The following is a 23,976-nucleotide window of genomic DNA, read 5'->3' on the forward strand; positions in this document are numbered from 1 at the left end:
GACAGACTTATAGGCCACATATTCAGGCATCCTGGAATAGTCACTTTAATATTAGAGGGTCAGGTAGAAGGAAAAAATTGTGCAGGCAGGCAACGATTGGAATAGGTAAAACAAATTGTTAGGGATGTAGGATGTAGGGGGTATACCGAAATGAAACAACTAGCACTAGATAGGGAATCTAGGAGAGCTGCATCAAACCAGTCAAATGACTGAAGACAAAAAAAAAATTAATGAGATGAGTGTTGAAGAATGTGAAAAATTCTAATCCTGACTTAGATTCAAATCTACAACTTTCCAAAACAGAAACAGAGTTGCTATTGTTTAGCCGCAGAGATTGGCATAATATAAATAACTTAAATTTTTCCAATTAAAGATTAAAATAAAATAGGTATGTCCAACAAAAATATAATTTTCAATTATCCTAAAAATATTATTAGAATAATTTACTTTAATTTTATTACATGTCAGACATCCATGTAATTTCAACAGCGCATTAATTTTTCTATATAGCAAATAGAAATGACACTTGTGAGACCACATCACTACATAGCTTAAAAATAAATTTCAGAATCAACCCAAAGCACAGTGACACATCCACACAGCACAGCAACACAACCAGACAGTATGTACAACATTTACACATTATTTATAACTTAATCGCAAAATGAAAAAATAAAAATATATTTACCCATGGAAACTGCCATCGCAAAAGAATGCAGGAATCCATTTAATGGAGTCTTTATAAATTCTGGGCTGAGAATTATTAACACTTTATCACAACGTTCCCTGATTAGTTTCATAAATGCTTGTTGTTCAAAAATAATCCCGGGAGCAAGATCAAAATCTTTTAAGAAAAACTAAAATAAATATTAAAAAAAAATAAAAACATATTAGTTATTTATTAATTTAAGACATTAAAATAAACCAATAATAGAGAAAGTATCCTTCATATTGGTATTCTGTGTTGAAAACTGTCTCAAATCTACTTATACCATCTCTATACCCTGATATTCAACAAGGGCTACAATAATTATTATTTTCATCATTAGTTATTTAATTTTCATCAACATCCAAAATATCAACATAACTGGTAAACATAATTTCTAATGCTTATATTTTATTTCTAAAAAGCAACATTTCATGAATCCAAATAAGTTAAATCATAAAAAATATATACATGAATACGAGTTCTTGGAATAGCATTCTGAGCTAAGTCTCAGGACAGTTTGGAGCTATGATATACATAGACTGCACTCCTTGTAAGATAACCACCAATTTTCAACTCTAATAATGTGAACATTTGCAGCAATTGCGTTCTGCAGGTCAGCTCACAAAAAAGCTAAAATCTTGTAATGCAGTTTTAAAATTGAGAAAGCCAAATCATAATAATTGAAAATATTTTTTTTTTCAATTTCGTTTTTATTATCTTAAATGCTGACATCCATCAAACAACACCGTATGGCTGCTTGACATCCATGCAAACCCAAAAAATGGTACTCATAATATACTACTGCATCTCCACTAGGAGCATACACCAATTTTAGGTCAGTACATTTATAATCTCTTGCTGGCACTCATGTGAGTCGATCAAGTATTGTGATTTGTGGAAAATGGACAAAAAAGACTCAAATAGTAATCAAACATTACTTTCTAAAAGGAAAAACTGTACAGGAAACTAAAACCAAATAGATAAATAATATGGTGGGCGAGTGAGTGAGTTCTCTATTCATTAGAGGAGTTTACAAATAATTTGGTTTCTTTCAGAGTGGTTATAAGAGAGAAAATGTCAATGAATGTTCCAGAAGGCTGGTATGAGGTCACAAATGCAGAGAATATTGAAAAATCCATATGTTGATAGAGTGTAGGTGTTTGGAAATGTGTGAGATCACTAAAACAATAGGCATCTCAAATGAACAGACGCATCATGTTTAGAATAGTATTTATAGATGTAAAACTGTCTGCAAGATAGATGCCCATTCATCCTTCATTCACAACTGATCAAAAGCATTCCCATTCACAACTGATCAAAAGCACAAGCGAACATTTCAATGCAAGATTTGAAACTGTTTCAACATAGAGTAAAATTTTTACATAATTTTGTAAGAGCTGACAAATCTCTAATATATCACTATTGGCTGGAAACCAAGGAACAGCCAAAACAGTGGGTTGCAATTTGGGAACTTACTCCAAAGAAAACAAAATCCATTCTGTCAGCAGAAAAGAGGATGGCCACTGTTTTTTGGGATGCTCATGATATAATATTCTGGGGAAGGGTAAAAATAATAACCAGGCAATATTATATCTTTGCCAAATCATTTCAAAAAGCAAATACCAAAAAAAATGAACACATGTGATGAAAAGGAAGGTTCTTTTTCACAGACACAATGTATCGGCTCACTCTTCTGTGACAGCAAAATTATTTGAAATACACTACAAAATTTTTCCCTCAGTTTCCAAATATCATGAAGCTACTGGTAAAATATTTGCCTATTTTGAAGATTTGGATAAATCATATTGTAAGGTCGGGATTGAAAAACTTGAGCACCATAGGAATAAGAGTACAAGGCTTGAAAGGAAATTATGAAGATGAAGGCGCGCGCGCGATTTTTTCCAACAAATTGTCTTCTTTGTTTGGATTAATCAAACAAACATTGATCGTACAGTCAACCTACTGATAGAATTTAATGATTGATGGTTTATTTGTGTGTTCTTATTATGAGGTATAAACATTTTTATTTTAAAACTTATGACAAAATAACAGCCATTTTTTTAATTTTCATTTATATTTTATCTATTGTAACATGACTTTTGTTATAAAAATTATATTTTCTCTCTGGAAAATAAAAATTATTTCTCTGGAGAATAAAAATTATTATTTTTTCTCATCTTTACATATTCTTCTTATCTTATGTCCATCAACAAATCTGAAGAGGGGACGACTGCACTGGTGAGGTCTGGATGTTCGTTTCTATTGTCAGAAGTAAGAAAAACAAGATATGTATGCTTTGTTGTCACAATATAACACTCAGGACCATTTCTGGTGTATTATTGAGCAGTTCATTTTATTTTTTTTGTACATTTTTGAATTTTACTCATACGTTTACAAGGTTAGTAATTATTTTTAGTGATTTACTCTTTTGACTGCATTTCTCTACATAAATATTCTTTCTATTTCTTTTTATTTATATATCGCAATTAAAAATGTAACCTTAATATAATATTTAGATATAATATTAATAATTTCTCGAGCAAATTTATGAAAACCTACATTAAATTTATAGATAAAAATGTTATTACTAAAACTCTACAAAAAATATTCATTTAATTATTTTCTAAAAGAAGGGTTGTCATTTTATTCTTAATTAACTTCATTATTTTTTATTATACTTATCAGGATTAGCGAGTTTTTTTTACCAAAATATATTTTCTGGTTTGCAGGCAAAGAAATTTTTTGTGGAAAAATATTTTATAGAAAAAATTTACCTACTTTTCTTTGACACAAAATTAATTGTTTTAAAATGATCTCACCTTATCTTTATTTGTTCAGAACAACTATCTATCATAATTTTTATTATTACTTTTAGAGAATAGAAATTATTTCATATAACTCTTGGCCAAGAGCAAGAAGGCAGTGACAAAATAGATACTACATATTCAAATAACAATACAATTTACAGAAAACTAATAATACTACTACAAATATTTATATTATAAATTACATTACATAATTATTTAAATTATTAATTATAAATATTACTATTTATATTAATAAATATTTTTACACAGCAACAAAAAATACTCAAATACCAAAAACTGTTTATGCATAATGAAAATAATTAAACACACTTTTATTACAATACAATAATATCAATTTCTTATCATTCTTTCAGAAAAAAAAAATAATAATAGCAAATATATATATATATATATATATATATACATACATTATTGAATATTTTTTTTTTATAAAGAGAAGGTAAACAATGCAACAGGAAAACATACAATTATTTTCTAAATCACAATCAACTTTTTTTGACAAAAACTGAACTTTATATATACAAATATATTAAAATAAAAATCTCATAATTAAAGCAAAATAAATAAAAAATAAAAAAAATTTTAAAATGGGCTAACCTTGAAGTTGTACTTCTTAAGTTCATTGACAAGAGTTAGAGCAATATCTATCTCATTATCAGCATACAATACCATTGCATCATACCTTTGAGGTCCCAAGCCTGACTGATTTCTACCTATATCATCTAAAAAAAGAGAGATTATAAAAATAGTAAAATAAAACAATAAAATGCAACAAACAGATATAAATAAATGATAATTAAAACAAAGCAAACAAATAAAATTTGTATATAACAATAAACTTGTAGAATAAATAAAAATAATTTCATTTATAGTGATTTATTTTTTTGATCTATTATAGAAGACATAGATCAAAGTACTTAAGGTGTAAGCCGTGATCAGAAAAACCACATTCAGTCATTTAAATTTGTTCTAAAAGTAGCACAAAATTAATTATAATATTTTCCCACTAGTATGTAATTTACAACACTGTCATGAGTAGTTAGTCTGCTTGACCATTTGGATGAAGATTAATTAAGTCATTGCAAATTCATTGACAGGATTCTCAAACTCAATCTGCAGAAGTACTGCCTTGATCCACAATAGGAATTTAAAGATAAAAGTTAAAATTACACCTTTGTTCAGAGATTAAGCACAAATCGTTATTCTTCAAAGCAGGCATCACATGAGAAAATACAGCATTTTTTCAACAATCTAAGGGGGTTTTGCCAAATTTCCAACTTAAATTGTATGATTTTTGAGTTAACTGAAAACAAATATGGAAGAAAAAATGACTGGAGCTGTGGTACAACTACAACTATCACTTGCATTATAACAATTTACTTGTTTCATCTGTTTGAGAATGCTCAGCTTTTGACAAGTAACAAACTTGCAGATCATCTTAAACAATTCGTTCTTGCCAAATTTGCAATTTTGTCTTAGTACAAAAATTAATGGAATGGATGTTTTGATTCTGTAAAAGAAACAGTACAAAATCAACATAATTTTTAAGCAATTTAAATAAAAGGCTGTAAAAAAACATTTAAATACTGGCAGAAATATTGTAATGTTACAAAGGTGATGACTACTTTAAAGGAGATGAGGGAAAAATAAATATGGTGAGTCTTAGATTTCCTTGGAGTATCAAAGAAATTTTTAATAGATTTATGTACTTTACCTGATTACTACCGAACAATCTGATTATTACTTATATTTGATATGAATATCATATATTTGCTAATGTGGAATAATAATGTTACCCTTTAATACAAGGAGTAAAAGTAACACGTGCACAAAAAAAAAGAACAACCAACTTACCTAAAGTTATAACATCAAATGTTTCAGGAACTTGCTTTGCAACAGTTTTAGAATTATTTTCGATATCAATCTCTGAAAATTGGAAATACAAAAATGAAGATATAATAAATGTAAATTAAATTAAAGACTTTAAAGAAATAATCATCTCCTTGCCTCTTTATGTTAATAATAATCTTTAACTTATTTACCTTTGTCTATGTGGCCAAATTATAAATTATGACTCCAGCTAGTTTTTTAATAGCTTATTTTAACAGATATGCCTATATATTTAAAACACATCCTTCAACTATTTTTCAACATAATCACGCACTGTAAAATGGCTATATGTTCATATTTAGGCAGGAAATTTATGAATCAAACACTGCTATTATTAATCAGGATACTGACGTACTTGTATGTGTAAAATTCTTTTAACATTGCCAAATGTATTGTGCTTTTACTTGTTTGTTTCCTTATGATTTTGAGTTATTTTTCAAAACAGTAATGAGACATACACTTTTCATCACCAGTAATTATTTAATCTATAAAGCAGTAGAGATGTGTGAGGAATGCAACCTTAGGGGTTTTCATCACAATCTCTATAAATTACCAAGGAACCAACTTATAGCCCTAATTTTGGTATCTAACTTATTATGAAGAACACTTCAGATTATGTTATGTATTAATTAAATTTTTATTAAACATCTTCAGGCATATATGGCGATTACCATGCAAATCCTTTTCAATTGCAGAGACAGGGTCAGTTGAAATAAAAGTGCATTTACTTCTTTGCGTCCTGATTTACTAATACATATCAAAATTTTTACACCCATGAGGGCAGTTCAAAAAGTAACTTCTGTTTGGTTATAAATAAAAAAAACCTGCTTAGATAAAAATATTTTATTATATACAACTTACAACTACAGCTTTTAACTACTCTCAACATAATCACCATTTAAATTCAAGCATTTGTCACAGCGGTTTTACCAATTTAAAAATACCTTCATAAAATTCAGCCACCTGGGTACCTACCTACACAAACTTTTATGTCATTTTGAAGTTTGTCATTGTCATACAAGTGCTGCGATTTATGTCATTTCTTCATATAAAAAAATTGTCATGCAAAAAACAACACCAGATGACAGCATACTGCAATGTTTGTTCTGAATGGCTTGCCTAAGTTTCTTCAAAGTTTCACATTAGACTGCTGAAGTAATCGTCATACCACATTCCATAAAATCAACTAGAAATCCCTTGGCATCCCAAAAAACCTAGCCATTTAACTTCCTCACTGACAAAGTTTGGCAAGCTTTCTTTGGCTTGCATGCAGAACTGTTATGGCCCCAGACCATCAATTGTTGTTTTGTTTTTGTGTTCATATAGGTCACCCAAGTTTCTTCCCCAATCACAATTCTCTTCAAAAAACTTTCTCCTTCCATTTCGTAGCATGAAAGGAAGTCTAAGGCAGAGCCCATTCATTTGATTCTTTGATTCGATGAGTTTCTGTGACCATTTTTTGAACCCACTGAGCACAGAACATCTGGTAGCCTAATTTATCGGTATCAGTAATCTCGTACAAAACCGTACAAGAAATTTGCGGGAATTGTTCAGAAAGTTCAGAGATGCTGAATCTTCAATTTTCATGCACTCTTTTGTCAATTTCACTGACAAGATCATCACTCAAAACAGAAGGCCTACCACTCTTCTCTTCAGTTTGTTCTTCCACTTTTAAAAAATCAGACCCATTGCTGCCCTAACCATCACTTACAATGTTTGAGCCATACACAGTACACAATTCACAATAGATGACAGCTACTGAAACATTTTGTGTCCAAAGAAATCTTATGACTGTACACATCTCATATTTCTTGGGATTTTTTATTGCAGGGCTCATATTGCTTAGGTTATAACAAGTGAACGAGCTAAAGTACGCAGCTCACACTGATACAGCTGAAAGTGCACTGATCCAGAGAATACGCTGATGTGACAATGATGGCACCACTAACACTATGCAACAACAGAGGTTACTTTCTGAACCACCCTCATACTTTACATTTATCATGTTTTGTATCATTAAACTGATGCTGATCATTCTCCCTTCATCCCCCAAAAACCCTACCTTAAAAATTAATGTATACAATTAATTGAATACATTTTTGTATTAAGACAGTAAGTTCAGTAGACACTAAAGTGGAATAGTTCTGGAAAATGATAGAACTAGGACTTGATTAATGGTTCTACCTTGTAGTTAAGGTCTGAACTACATATCAGTCTAGTACTTAGGTTTCATCTTATTTTTTTTTTATCATTACCTTTGTGTTCATTACTTAAACTAAAAAAAGAAAAAAGAAAAACAAAAAGATTTTATTTATTTTTACACATTCATGAGTGAACACAAAACAACTTTTGAAATCAGTTACAACTACTATTTTGAAAAATCACAAAACACTACCATGGCTTTTTTAAATTAAAAATATTATTTAATGTTATACAGTCAGAAATGACATCTCGGAGAATAATTTTGCATCAATAAAAAACAAAAAATCTCTGCCATTAAATAAAACTAAAAATAACTATAATTTTGAATTCAAATACAATTTTTCTAATATACCTTTTAATCTCACAGATTTATAACACGTACCTGAGAGGCAACATGCTATCATAACTAAGCACTTACAATTGTAGCAAGTCCATGGAATGGAATTGAATATATATTTAGACTGTAAATAAAAATAAAACAAACTTTTGAAAAAGTATATTAGGCTTGGCTCATACATTCGTAACTTACCAAGAGCATTAGAGGGAGAAATAAAATATAATGTGTCTGTTAAGAATCACATTAACTATATCACAAGTTCATGTGCATATTTCACAGATTGCACTACTGCAAAGTATTATTCATAGTGAAGTAACCCTTTAACATTCAATAATATTCATGAGAAGTAAGGAACATGTTCAACAATGCACACACATGAATAAATGAACATGCTTGACCAATCATGAGGTATTTAAATTTACTACTCTTTTAAAAATATACTTAGCGTAAATCCTACAAAAGTTGATGAGAACTTTAAGAAGTGCTATTCTGAGGTATCCACACCAGGTAAGAGGGTAGTGAGTGAATGAACTATTCAAATAGTTATGTACAAGAAAAAAAAGTACAAGAGTGGTTTGATAAATCAGAGGCTTTAAAATAAAAATTCAATTTATTTTTCAACATAAACTCCTTTTTGTTTGATACATTTATTGCAGTGATTTTGTAACTTTTTTATAGTTAATTTGCAATTAATTTATAGTTATTTTTTTTACTTCCAAGTATGATCTGTCAGACTCTCCGAAATACTCATTCGTTTCAGCAATAACTTGCTCATTCAATGAAATTTTCTTTCCACCAAGCCACTTCTTTAGGTTTGGAAACAAAAAAGTCAGAAGAGGCTAAACGCGGTGAATAGTGTGGATGAGGAAGTAATTCTAATGTAATTTAGTTAATGTAGCAAGTGAAATCACGGATGAGTGAGCTGGCATATTGTCATTGTGAAAGAGCTCCTTTTCTTGCTAAACGATGCCACTTTTTCTTCAGTACCACATCGAATATCTGTAATAATGAGGCATAATACTCTCCTGTGATAGTTTTTCAACTCTTTAAGTAACTGATCAATATTATACCATGTACATCAAAAAACCATTGACATGTCTTTATCAGTGATGGATCTTTTGCCCTTTTTGAAGCGGGTTCGATTCATCCAGTCCATATTTTTGACTGCTATTTTGTTTTCGACATATAATAATGAATTCATCTTTCATAGACAGTAACATAAAGCTAAAAAACTCATCTGGATTGTACTGGTAAATGGTCAAACATTACTTTGAAGTTGTCACACTACACCACTTTTGATCAGATGTCAGCAATCGCGGCACCCATATTGCCGATAGCTTCTGCATACCCAACCACTCATGTAAAATTTGCCATAAACATTCAGTTGAAATGTTTATAATCTCACGTATCTTTGTTTGGCGATCTCCAGTACAATATCATGGATTTATCAATAATTTCTTGAGAGTCACTTCTTTTGGACATCCTGAACACTCAGCATCACTTGTACTTGTACAACCACAGCAAAATTCAGTAAACAACTTTTGAACCATTCCATATGAAGGGGCGACACTATAATACTTTTCAGCCTTTTGTTGTTTCCTTTACTGATTTTGCTTGCAAATAATAGTGTTCTATAAGTATGGACAATTTAGATTCGGAGTAACAGTACAAGGTGAATAGATAAAGATGCTGATAATTTACGATTTGCTGATGATATAGTAATTCTAGCTGAGAGTAAAAAGAATTTAGAAGAAACAATGAACGGCATAGATGAAGTCCTACGCAAGAACTATCGCATGAAAATAAACAAGAACAAAACAAAAGTAATGAAATGTAGTAGAAATAACAAAGATGGACCACTGAATGTGAAAATAGGAGGAGAAAAGATTATGGAGGTAGAAGAATTTTGTTATTTGGGAAGTAGAATTACTAAAGCCGAATAGCACAAGCTAAACGAGCCTTCAGTAAGAAATATAATTTGTTTACATCAAAAATTAATTTAAATGTCAGGAAAAGATTTTTGAAAGTGTATGTTTGGAGTGTCGCTTTATATGGAAGTGAAACTTGGACGATCGGAGTATCTGAGAAGAAAAGATTAGAAGCTTTTGAAATACGGTGCTATAGGAGAATGTTAAAAATCAGATGGGTGGATAAAGTGACAAATGAAGAGGTATTGCGGCAAATAGATGAAGAAAGAAGCATTTGGAAAAATATAGTTAAAAGAAGAGACAGACTTATAGGCCACATACTCTAAGGCATCCTGGAATAGTCGCTTTAATATTGGAAGGACAGGTAGAAGGAAAAAATTGTGTAGGCAGGCCACATTTGGAATATGTAAAACAAATTGTTAGGGATGTATGATGTAGAAGGTATACTGAAATGAAACGACTAGCACTAGATAGGGAATCTAGGAGAGCTGCATCAAACCAGTCAAATGACTGAAGACAAAAAAAAAAGTATGAAGAATTTTTGTTTTTCCAAGTTTTCCACATTTTCTTGACACATCAACTTTCAAGCACTGTCAAATATCTACTAATTATCAGAAAGTCTTGAAATTTTGTATGCAAGCCCAGATAAGATAAGATTTATAACGATGGAGAGAAAGTAGCGACTGGAGCACCACCTTCTGAGAAGTCACTGACTTATCAAACCACCCTTGTAAATGATAGAGTTAAAAGCAATCATACAGTTATTGCGATTAAAACTTAAATGAAAACATGAACAATCATGCTGATTTCGAAATAAATTGACACATCAATAAGCTCAGATAGAACACTGGGCTGTTCACGAAACCACAAAGCAATTAAAATTGTAAGCATTTGGGATTAGGTAATGGAGAACTTCAATCCTTGGACGATGACAAACATCTTCTATACAGGCAATGGTTCAGGCAATTCACATTAAAAACAATGTGAAAGATTTGTTGAAGAAAACATTCTTTATTGATGAAGTATGTTCTGCTTTAAATAGATACATTACTTCCCCACAATGGGCTTTATGCAGTAGATAAGATTTCTTTACATGTAGAAAATGGGCATCTGCTCTGTAATAATTATGTAAATTAGTACAGCGTACAAAAATCCCCATTGGTCTAAACCAATTCATAAAATCTTACAATCAAACTTGAACAAGATCTGTTTAATCTTCAAAGCTTGTGGACAGATATTGACAAAACAATAATTCTTAAAAGTAAATTTTATTGACTCAGGAACTATCAAAACATTAAGATTCATGTAAAATACTGGGGCCTAGTAATTAAATATTTAAATGATCAGAATACCTTTTTCTACACATTCAAAAACTTATTTTTTAATTCTTCTAGAAATAAGCTAGTCGATTACTGCTTTAGTTAAGTTAGGTGCTCAAACAAAATGTTTTATATTATTGTTTATAAGTTCAGTCAATGCCCTGCACTGTTTATATATATTTGTCTTAATTTTTTAAATTTTTTGATTGAAGAATGTGTTAATCAATGCTACTGTAACATGCTCTGCCAAAAACTCAAAATTCTCAAGTAGTAATAATAATCTACAATAGTAGTTGACGTAATGTTATAAATAAAATAAGAGTTAATAAATAAAAGAATGGAACAACCATTTCAAAAATTACCAAATTTTGTTGGGAACAGGTAAATGTTCTAAAGACTGTTAGCAAACTGAAACAGTACTCACATTACTGAAAAAGATTTAAATTAATTATAAAGATTATTAATTGGCAGTCGAAAAATTTCTGCTATCTGAATTTATTAGGTGAATCTACAACAAAATTTTAAAAGGTGATTCTGATATGAAACGAGTAGTTGTAAAATGTTCAAAACCTGCTGTTGTACCCCTGCCCTACCTCAAACTACTTTAACAAACAATTGATTTGTTTACAAAGCACCTTACATTCCGTACACAGCTTTATATGACTTTCTGATATTCCTCATTCTAAAACATTCATTCTGAATGCCGTTCAAATGGCAAAACTCAGAACTTTTTTACAATGGTAAAAGCACTGGTCTCTATGTTGATTCAAAAGAGATAAACGCTAGATCTGAATGTAATGTTTTTGTTTTAACACCGTAAGATCGGATACTTTTTCAACAAATATTGTTTAAACCTGGGAAATTGGAAAGTAAAAAAATATACCTGGTTTTTTAAAATTCAACTACAAACTATATTTATCATTACAGCATTGATTTTAAAAATACAATAATATATGTATTTTGTAAAAGTAACAATAATGACAAAAATAAAACAATTTTTTTAACTTACTTATTAAACCTTCCACATCATCAATTATGTCATATCTGTCCAGTTTTTCAAGATAATGGAAAAGATTATTAATAGTTGCATCAGGTTGATTTCCCCACACCGATAATATTTCTTTTGTAGGATCATTATGTTCCCTATGAGTTGGTATATGAACATTACACAAATACGATAAACCTCGCCAATCCCTATTTGACAAAAAATAATATCAGTTAAATTTTTTTGTTAAATTAACCAATAGAAATAATAAAAACAAATATAAAAGAGTATAATAATTTTTTCATGACTCATGTACATCAGATGAACACAATCAGGATAAAAAAAAATCATGAAAACTCTGTTTTAATTTCAGAGATAATTTTAAGAAGGAACATACATGTTCATTCTAACATAGCAGCAAATTAAATGGGAAATGTTCCTTGAAAATGATAAATGTATTTTCAAACATCAAAATTATAAGTAGAATTTAGTACTTTCTGTAATCCATTCTTTCTCCATAAAATAGTATATCAAAACTGAAACTTTATTCTGAATGTAACAAAACCTTAATAGCACTCAAAATTTGCTTGCAGTCATCACTAATAAACAATAATCTTAACTGTTAGGCCCACATTGGTTACTGAAATTTATTGATCGTACAAGATTTTTTCCAGGTTAGAAAAAAATGTTTACTTCATATTTATACTATAAATCAGTAATCCCTAAGCTCTTTCAAATGAGCTACTGCTGAACCCCAGCTGACGATTAAAATTTAGAGATATGAATAACTAAATATTTCCAAAGTACCTACTTTATGAGTTACAAAACAAAGAACATTTTTCCTTAACTATGTTAAAACCTACATTTAACATCTTGCATCTAATTGAATGTAAGATGAATTGAATGTCTGCCTCAGTTCATTGATAGTGTGGGGATTGAATTATTAAAATCTACCCTTCAAATAGTCCCAGAAGGAAAAATTCACAACTAGACAAATCTGGGGAACATGGAGGCCAATGCCCTATGCTGATAGTTCATTCTGTAAAATCAACATGATTGCTTGCTAGCGAATTGTTTCATGTGTAACAGATTGTTCTGTCTTGTTGGAAGAAGCCATATTCTTTTTCATGATGTTACCTGAACACAGAATTCTTGAAAATTATATGGTATACTCCTGTTCTGACAATCTGGTCAAAAAATATTAGCTCCAATATACAAATACAAGAAAGAACACACCATACACCTATTTTCTCATAATGAAGTAGATGCTCAAACATCTGGTTAGGATTTTTAGTCATCCAATACCTGGTAATGTGCGAATTAACGGGGCCAAATAAATGAAATTGTTTGACATGAAATAAAGCATCGCATCTATCTGTGCATTATAATGTTTTCTGAGAAGCCAGTCATAACAATTATAACGTTTTGGTTTGTTTGTTTTCTTAAGCTGTTGCAAAAAATTGTTACATGATGCAGGTTAAAATTTAATCACTAAAAAATTTACGGCAAGATGAGTATTTTATACCACTTTGTTGTGATAACTTACGTACATGTTTTATCAGAGCAGCAGAAATTCTTTGAATATGAGCAGTCTGAATCAAACAAATTAAGACAACACTTCATACATTTGAGAATTTACTTTAAGTGAGTACTTAAATGTTAATTACACTCATATGTAATATTTATTTCAAATATGACATAAGATTTTTTAATATTAATGATTTTATTATGGAATATTTAAAATGCAACTGAGAAAAAGATCAAAACTTTCAGTAAAAAAATTCGGGTTCCAACTGACTCCCTTGACCAAATAATGTATTTATCATCAAAATTACACTGCGTTTAGAATATAATTGCTAAAAAAAAAAATAAAAAAAAAAAAATTCAGTCTCATTTGACCACCATGTTCAATGGCTACTTCATATTACCCTTTTTAATAACAGAGGTACAACTGGAAAAACAGATAAAAATAACAAAAATTATAAAAAATTCAGAAATTTTTTTGAATTCTTAAGTTGGATCCCATGGAACATCACCTTTTTAAAAAAAAAGGTGAATGTCATTTACACTAATACTCAATTTATGTTACCAAATATTATATGTCATAATTATTATAATTCACAGTTGGATTTTCAATCGTAAAAATTAAAAAAATTGCCCGATTTGGTGCAATGTTATTCAACCAAAAAAATACTGCGATGCCACTTTGTCTGATGGGTTCGTAAATCAGATCAAAGCAAACAAAAAATTTATGTCAAATTTCAACTTTTTTGGTCATCAGGTTTTCAAAATTAAAACTACTTGGAAATAATGTTTAAAATCCTCCCAATCTTAATCTAATTTATTTAAAACTCTGTAATCAAAATATAATACTTAGATAACTTAGTATTTCCATTGTAGTAAACCCCACTTTTCTATGACTGCTACACAAAAATAAAAAAAGCCAAATAAAATGGCAAAAATTACTCCTCTACTTTTTTAATTTTGTCTAATATTTAATGACATCAATGAGCCATATGTAGAAAGTTTTTGGACATTTTGACAGAATTTATGTTGAGCCACTTTTGGAATTATTAATCAAAATACAGGACGACACATGTACAGCGCATATGATGAAAGTAAATGCCTGCTAGCAAGAGGCAAGTCGCTATGCAAGGCATTATTATATTACTCTTTTTTTCATAATATTAAGCTCATTCAGAAACCGAATATTTTGTAATACAGTGTGTTTAACTATTTCAATAAAAAGCAGAAATTCTTTCTACAATTAAAATTTATTATAATTTTATTTTATTTCAGACAATAATTTTTATTAAATATTTAGCATACTTATAATATTTCTTACTGTATACAGTACAAAAATGAATAGTTTATTCTTGTATTAATAGATTATTATTACTCTCACATCATCAAGCAAGTCATAAAATGAATGATCACTCCGTATAAATAAAGAATATAAAAATATTTCATTTGAGTTATATTTATATGCACTTGTAATGGGTATTAGTATTGTTTATGTTAATAGTAATAAATATCATCCTATAATAATAGGCATACACCCTACAAATTATAATAATTTATTAATAGCTCAGTCATTTTATACGTATTCATAGAATAGCCAAGCAATTTCTTTTTGCATTATTGACTATATAATACTAATGTTTATTTTTCATCTTCAATAAACTGATTTAGTTCAGTTCTTGACGTGTCCCGGTACAAATGGTATAATTGTTTCCTTCTGTAATATGTGGAGTGTTAGTTAATGTTTTGTGTGTATTAATGAATTTGTATGTTTTTGCATATTTTGTTAATGAATTTTTTTTTTCAATGGCAGAATTTAAATCCATAATCAAGAATAAAAATCTCCGTAGCCAAGCTTGTGAAATAGTTAACAATGTATATGATTTTATGAAGAAAAAAGCTATAAAGTTAGGAAAATTCAAAGATGACAAACATTTAATAAGCATTCAAAAATAACAAGTATTGCTGCAGCTTGCAGGAATTCAAGATCCCAAGTTCAAAAACTTTGAAAAGAAAACCAGGATCTTCTTAAATCTAAATCGCAGTCGTGCTCATTCAGGACACCAAAAAAGTATAAACAATGATCCATTCCAGTTAGTAGAATAGACCATCTTGATCAACACATTGGAAGAGGAACAGATAACGAGTTTCACGCAAAACATAATAAACTATCTACATTAAATAATTTACAAGAACTTCAAAAGAGTATTTAATTTAAAGGTATTCAAACTACACTAGCAGCTATCCTTAAAGAGATAAGATTTAAGTGGTAATAATAAAACTGATAATATGAAACTCTGCTTGAGAAAGTAGACATCAGTGGTGGATGAGAACAGAATATTTAAGAAAAATGACCAATTTCAGAAAAAAAAAATTGTTTGATTGTTTATTTGGACAAATCGTATATTTTAACATCCCATTCGAGGGTAAAATTGTGGTCTGATGACGGCGCTGCAAGGGTAAAAGTGCCAATTAATAATATAGGTGATCGGTTATAGGAATCATGGAATCATAATCCATGGTTCATTCCAAATGCAATGTTAACTTGGAAAATGAGTTCAAAAAGCGGTGGCTATCATGACAACGTCAACAACAATAATTTCATGAAGTAGGCATTTGAAAAATTAATTCCTGGTCTACCCCCCCAGTCAAGCGGTTGTAATTGATAATACGCCATACCACAATTCACTTCTAGAGAAGCCCCAAATTCAAATGATACGAAAAATGGCATGATTAATTGGTTAGAAAAGAACAATATTCCATTTAATAAAGCAATTTTAAAACCAAAATATAATTTTATGTTTTATTTTCTATGCGATTTAATTATGTCATAAAGTACCATTTTGATGAAATATTAAAAAAATAAAGGCATCAAGTTCTGTGACTTCTACCTTAGCATCCTGATTTAAATCCAATTGAGATGGTATGGTCGGCTCTGAAAAGATATGTTGATAGTAATAACACAACATTTTTAATGTGAGATATTAAAAAATTAGCTGATGAAAAAATGAATAAGGATGATTGTAAACCATATTGCAATCAAGTAAAAAAGTGAAACTGACTATAAGAGATGGAACTGCTAATCGATGAAATAACAGATAAATTTATTTAGGGATGTAAGATATAACCCACCGGGTTGGTCTAGTGGTTAACGCGTCTTCCCAAATCAGCTGATTTGGAAGTAGAGAGTTACAGCGTTCAAGTCCTAGTAAAGCCAGTTATTTTTACACGGATTTGAATACTAGATCGTGGATACCGGTGTTCTTTGGTGGTTGGGTTTCAATTAACCACACATCTCAGGAATGGTCGAACTGAGGATGTACAAGACTACACTTCATTTACACTCATACATATCATCCTCTGAAGAATTATCTAATCGTAGTTACCGGAAGCTAAACAGGAAAAAAGGATGTAAGATATAGGGGTTATATTGAAATGAAACGACTAGCACTACATAGGGAATCCTGGTGAGCTGCATCAAACCAGCCAAATGAATGAAAACAAAAAAAAAGAAAGTGGTAGTGAAAGAGACAGAGAAGATCTTTCCCGGGAACTGGATATATAATGAAATTTCAAGTGTTAATAATAATAATAGTACAATCAAAAATGAAATCAATTATACAAAAAAAGAAAATTTGAAAATTCTAAATATTGTAAAAAAGGAATTTTACAATAATAATTGTATATCTAATTTAGTAATTACAGATACAATATATTTTCAAGCACCACTTAGATTTTTACTTTCCAATCTAGATAGTGCTATTGCACAGCTATAGCTCTAGAAGGGAGAATTGTAATCGGTCCAATTTGAGCATATGGGTTTTCACCGAACCTTGACATTTTGATACCTTAGGAAACCAACAAACCAGATGGAAATTTTCTGGATGTTAATGTTCGTATGCACATGTGTGTTTGGTGTTGGCCTCTAAATCACCTTATATCTCCAGAACTACTGGACCGATTTTAACCAAACTTGGTCAGATTACTTCTATATATGGGGCAATGATGGCATTAAGTTTTCAGCTTAAAAGATTAAGGGGGTAAAACTGTAGAGCAAGGTCACCCTCAGCATCCTGAGATTTCGCCTAATTAAGGTCATATTTTTCTTAGACAAATTTGTTAATAATTAAACAACAGTATCTGAAAAAATTATTTTACAAAATCACACTCACATTCTAAAAAATGCTCTAAACTACTGCTATACTGTGATGTTACAGGTGGGTGGTAGAATTAAATAAATGAATAATATTTAGAGTAAAAAAGTAACTCGGTTTGGTTGGGTCTCAACCTCGATGCCCGGTTGACTCTGTACCTGGTGCCTTAAGCCTCGCAGCTACACCAGTATGCTGACCATACAAGCGAAATTTGTTTTATGTAAGTTTTAATTAGTTTAGTTATTGCCTACCGTCACCACTAGTACCATCACACCGGCGCGAATGAAATACGGTATATGCACATGCTTTAGTTAGAATCACTAAATTAAATAAATGAAAAAATATTATATTTAAATAATGTGGTATAAATACTTTAAATTAAGTGGTATGTGTATGTCTGTGTAAGCTGTGCATCAGAAAAAACCCTCAGTTGTAGGACTTTCCTGGAACATGGCTTTAGCTGCATGACGAGAAAGTCCTACAACTGTATTGTCAGCTTTTTTTAGTTTAAAAATTCAACTAAATTAAAATTCTTGTTTTTGCTCTTTATTTATTGAATTATTAATACTAATTACATAATAATGAATTACAACTAATAAAACATGACAACAGTAATTAAATTAAACGTTGTATAAATAAAACTACAATGATTATTATTGTTGTCCTATTAGATGGGTGTAATTGTTTTCAGATTTGGTAGAAGTGCAGTCTTGACAGACTCCAACACAAGCTTTTATTTTCAATTTACGTACTGTACATAGTTATGGTTTTTTTTTTACAATTTTTCAAGGGACTCAAGGGACTTGAAACATTGACATTTGCAAAAATACCCTTTACCAAATATTTTGGCTAATTACTAGACTTTCCCTTTACACCAATGTGCTGCAAAAGCAATGGAACTATGGCCAGAAAAGTAAAAAGAAGGTTAAGTACAACAATAATTAATTAATATAATATATTTCAGTAAACAAGTAATATGCAGCTTAATTTAACAAAAATAGCATAAACATATACTAATTTGCTCAACACTATCATTAAATGACTATATGATAACAGTTAGTGAGAGGTGAGGGTTTAACTGCACATGATCACATTAATGCTTAATTTACGTTACCAAATATCAGTCACAATTATTATAATTCATTTACAAAAAAATATATTTAACAATAGTTACCTGGACAGCTTTTCACTTGTTTTTGTTTTAATTATTTTTTTACTATTTAACAAATCTGAAAGTACTTGACGTGTATTCTCACTAAGTATAGTCACTGATAAATTACCATTCGCTGGATCCATTTTCAATTGTATTTATTCCCTGTAAAAAAAAGATAAATGCAAATACCTGTTACTATGAAAAAAGGTATATATAAATATATTCTCTGAAACTTCGTTGCAAAAAGAGCAAATGAATAATTATCAACCTACTTCATAATAAAAAATAATTTTTTCTTATATTTAAGCAGGGCATCAAATATCCAGGAAATCCAAAATTTGTCTCTATAAAAATAAAAAAATACCAATTCTCAATTAAACTTAAAATACAGTTATCAGTGATGCACAAATTTCACTAAGCACTCATTTTTAAGTAAATTCTGCAAGTAATCTCATTGGACGAGAAGAAACCCTAAATTTTGGTTTAAGATTACAGAGAACTGAGAAGACTTCTCATCCATATAATTATTACGTAGTTGGAGAACAGGTCATACTATCATCCACTTACTTGTTTTAATTTTATTTACTTATTTTTTTACCAGGTAAGTTTTATTACTATAATGTTTATAAAATCAATTAACATTCTATTTCACAGTAATGCTGCTTAACTGAGTTGTAATTATTTTTTTTCAAAAAAGTAGTTTTTCATGAAAATGTAGCACTATTCTAATGAAAAAAAAAAGGCGGTACTTACGTATTAACGACACCGCAGCTACAGCTTTATTTAAAAACAAAGTAGTCAATCGGATTTCGGTGGAAAATGGGCCGAAACAGATTAAGACAGAATATAAATGGTTATTTATTTTATAAATATAATTTAGCCAAACTTATTTTATTACTATAAATTATTGCAATTTGATTATTTAAATAATAAATAATTGTAATTACTGAATTTATTAAATAAATACTCAAAAAATTACGGTGTTAATTAGTCAAGGTTAGCGAGCGAAGCGAGCGTATGTTAAGTTTGGTTAAATTATATTTATAAAATAAATATTTATTTATTTATATTAAACTCTATATCGGCCCATTTTTCACCAAAATCCGATTGACTAATTTGTTTTTAACTGTAGCTGCGGTGGCGTTAATACGTAAGTACCAAAAAGGCTTCAGATTTTGGATCAGAGAACTAATTTAAGATATTGTTATTCTTTTTACTTCCTTGTTATTGTGATTGCAAAAATTTTGGTTTTCAAATTTCAATGGAAATATCCATTTTGACTAGTTTCAGCATGACATATGTACAAACATATGCATGTGTGTATGTATCTCACTCGCATAACTAAAAAACGATTAGCTGTAGGATGTTGAAATGCTGGATTTAGGACTGTTGTAATATCTAGTTACGCACCTCCCGTTTGATTGCAATCGACTGAACCAAAAGTGTCCAAAAAAGCCCAAAATTAAAAAAAATTGGATTTTGGGCTTTCTTAACTGCAGTAATAAGCCCTCATTGACAGCTTTTCAAAATATATCATAAATGGTACTTATTTTCATAGTTCCACAGTTATAGCCAAATAAAATTGTAATTAATGAAATATTTGGATCTTACAAGGGACACATCAATTCAATTCAGACTTCATCTGCCTTTTTTTTTACTTTTTTTTTAATACATTTATTTATTAATAATTATTAACCTCTGATTGTAAAAAAATGTACAATAAAAAAAAAAAAAAAATCAAAAGTTATCAATGATGTAAAATTTTATGTACCTTCATTTTAAAAAAAATGTGTATACATAATTTAATAGGCCTACAAGTAGGTTATGTGGTGTCCACATCAATTTTTTTAATGCACGTGCAATAATATCAATTTGTAACTGGCATTTATTTTTAAAATGCAGTTCATAAATATCAGAGTAAAGATTTTGTATAACTATTCATCTTTAATGAAATATATGAACATTTCAAGGCATTGAAAATGTTTGACATTAGCAACAAAGTTAAGTATGAGAAAATTCGGTTTGAAAAGTTTAAAAACTTTTCAATAGGGTATTACTTTTTTCCTTATTTATACAACAGTAGTGTTTTTAATTTTTGGATAATTTTATTCCATCGTCATATATTGTATTTATATATAAATAATAATTTTTTTTTTTTGTCTTCAGTCATTTGACTGGTTTGATGCAGCTCTCCAAGATTCCCTATCTAGTGCTAGTCGTTTCATTTCAGTATACCCTCTACATCCTACATCCCTAACAATTTGTTTTACATATTCCAAACGTGGCCTGCCTACACAATTTTTTCCTTCTACCTGTCCTTCCAATATTAAAGCGACTATTCCAGGATGCCTTAGTATGTGGCCTATAAGTCTCTTCTTTTAACTATCTTTATCTTTTCACCTTGTACTGTTACTCCGAATCTAAATTGTTCTTTAACATCATTAACTGCTAGTTCCATGTAAAGATTAAAAAGTAACGGAGATAGGGGAACATCCTTGTCGGACTCACTTTCTTATTACGGCTTCTTTCTTATGTTCTTCAATTGTTACTGTTGCTGTTTGGTTCCTGTACATGTTAGCAATTGTTCTTCTATCTCTGTATTTGAAACCTAATTTTTTTTTTAAATGCTGAACATTTTATTCCAGTCTACGTTATCAAATGACTTTTTAGGTCTATAAACGCCAAGTATGTTGGTTTGTTTTTCTTTAATCTTCCTTCTACTATTAATCTGAGGCCTAAAATTGCTTCCCTTGTCCCTATACTTTTCCTGAAACCAAATTGGTCTTCTCCTAACACTTCTTCCACTCTCCTCTCAATTCTTCTGTATAGAATTCTAGTTAAGATTTTTTATGCACGACTAGTTAAACTAATTGTTCTGTATTCTTCACATTTATCTGCCCCTGCTTTCTTTGGTATCATGACTATAACACTTTTTTTGAAGTCTGATGGAAATTCCCCTTTTTCATAAATATTAAACACCAGTTTGTATAATCTATCAATCGCTTCCTCACCTGCACTGCGCAGTAATTCTACAGGTATTCCGTCTATTCCAGGAGCCTTTCTGCCATTTAAATCTTTTAATGCTCTCTTAAATTCAGATCTCAGTATTGTTTCTCCCATTTCATCATCCTCAACTTCCTCTTCTTCCTCTATAACACCATTTTCTAATTCATTTCCTCCGTATAACTCTTCAATATATTCCACCCATCTATCGACTTTACCTTTCGTATTATATATTGGAGTACCATCTTTGTTTAATACATTATTAGATTTTAATTTATGTACCACAAAATTTTCCTTAACTTTCCTGTATGCTCCGTCTATTTTACCAATGTTCATTTCTCTTTCCACTTCTGAACACTTTTCTTTAATCCACTCTTCTTTCGCCAGTTTGCACTTCCTGTTTATAGCATTTCTTAATTGCCGATAGTTCCTTTTACTTTCTTCATCACTAGCATTCTTATATTTTCTAGGTTCATCCATCAGCTGCATATATCGTCTGAAACCCAAGGTTTTCTCTACCGGTTCTCTTTATTCCGCCTAAGTTTGCTTCTGCTGATTTAAGAATTTCCTTTTTAACATTCTCCCATTCTTCTTCTACATTTTCTACCTTATCTTTTTTACTCAGACCTCTTGCGATATCCTCCTCAAAAATCTTCTTTACCTCCTCTTCCTCAAGCTTCTCTAAATTCCACCGATTCATCTGACACCTTTTCTTCAGGTTTTTAAACCCCAATCTACATTTCATTATCACCAAATTATGGTCGCTATCAATGTCTGCTCCAGGGTAAGTTTTGCAGTCAACAAGTTGATTTCTAAATCTTTGCTTAACCATGATATAATCTATCTGATACCTTGCAGTATCGCCTGGCTTTTTCCAAGTGTATATTCTTCTATTATGATTTTTAAATTGGATGTTGGCAATTACTAAATTATACTTCGTGCAAAACTCTATAAGTCGGTCCCCTCTTTCATTCCTTTTGCCCAGCCCGTATTCACCCACTATATCTCCTTCCTTGCCTTTTCCAATGCTTGCATTCCAATCTCCAACTACTATTAAATTTTCATCTCCTTTTACGTGTTTAATTGCTTCATCAATCTCTTCGTAAACACACTCTACCTCATCATTAATAATAATAATTAATCATCATCATCATCATTTGTTTAATAATTAATAATTAAACAAAATAATTCTTTAATAATAAAAAAAAAATCTTTGACAAATTATATATTATACAAAATTATGATAATAAAAACAATTATGTTTATAAATTTTGATAAAATATTTCAATTTGATAAACAGTCAGACATTATTTGAGGGAGACAATCCTATAGAAACTGCAATAGATAGTGGCACTCATATAATTAATTAATACATAATTTTCATTATATTACTATTTTTATTATTCAGTTTAACTAAATTATTTCAATCACAACTGAGGATGTGAGATCCCATTAAAATACTTTCATGGTAAAATTAAGGTATATGTCTTACCTCAATATTCTGTACTAGGTGGTATTAATAGAATTTAAAGTATAATTTAAGAGTTCAGAGGAATATTAATCTTAAAAAAGGTTGATTTCAGTAAAATAATAATAAGAAGTACACATGCGCACACAAAAAGAGTATTTGAAAAGTAACTAAACACCTATATAAGCACAATATTATATGTTGAGGGATTACATTCTTTACGCTCCAAGTAATGTTTACTGAAAAAGTTGATAATCCTACATAAAGTGCAATTTGCTTCTACGAGTCGGTCAAGTTGGTGGCCTTGAGATAAGAAGTGTATCTGGTTCTTAGTTGTTCACTGCCTTTGAAAGAATGAGACTGTGTCTTTCGAACAGAAAATATTTCTCACTGTATAAGTCTTTTGTGGGCACAATGAGTACACAGTGAGAATGAAAATTTTCCCTTAAATTTTCAGGTATACAGATTCCTAGTCAAAT

General features: G+C 29.9%; 1 protein-coding gene across 2 annotated transcripts in view; it reads right to left on the reverse strand.

The window, feature by feature from the left end:
* Window positions 1-23,976, reverse strand: part of Myd88 (myeloid differentiation primary response protein MyD88) — a 41,611-nt gene that overhangs the window by 13,220 nt on the left and 4,415 nt on the right. For both annotated transcript variants that reach the window (XM_075368933.1, XM_075368934.1), the window contains exons 2-6: window positions 19,048-19,188; window positions 12,223-12,407; window positions 5,392-5,463; window positions 4,135-4,259; window positions 689-857 (exon numbers count right to left, since the gene is read on the reverse strand). In XM_075368933.1, coding sequence (XP_075225048.1) covers window positions 689-857; window positions 4,135-4,259; window positions 5,392-5,463; window positions 12,223-12,407; window positions 19,048-19,169 — 673 coding nt within the window. In that variant the 5' untranslated portion in view covers window positions 19,170-19,188. The remainder of the gene's footprint in view (window positions 1-688; window positions 858-4,134; window positions 4,260-5,391; window positions 5,464-12,222; window positions 12,408-19,047; window positions 19,189-23,976) is intronic.

The sequence above is a fragment of the Lycorma delicatula genome, chromosome 6 (assembly GCF_047948215.1).
Source record: "Lycorma delicatula isolate Av1 chromosome 6, ASM4794821v1, whole genome shotgun sequence".
Lineage (NCBI taxonomy): Eukaryota > Metazoa > Arthropoda > Insecta > Hemiptera > Fulgoridae > Lycorma > Lycorma delicatula.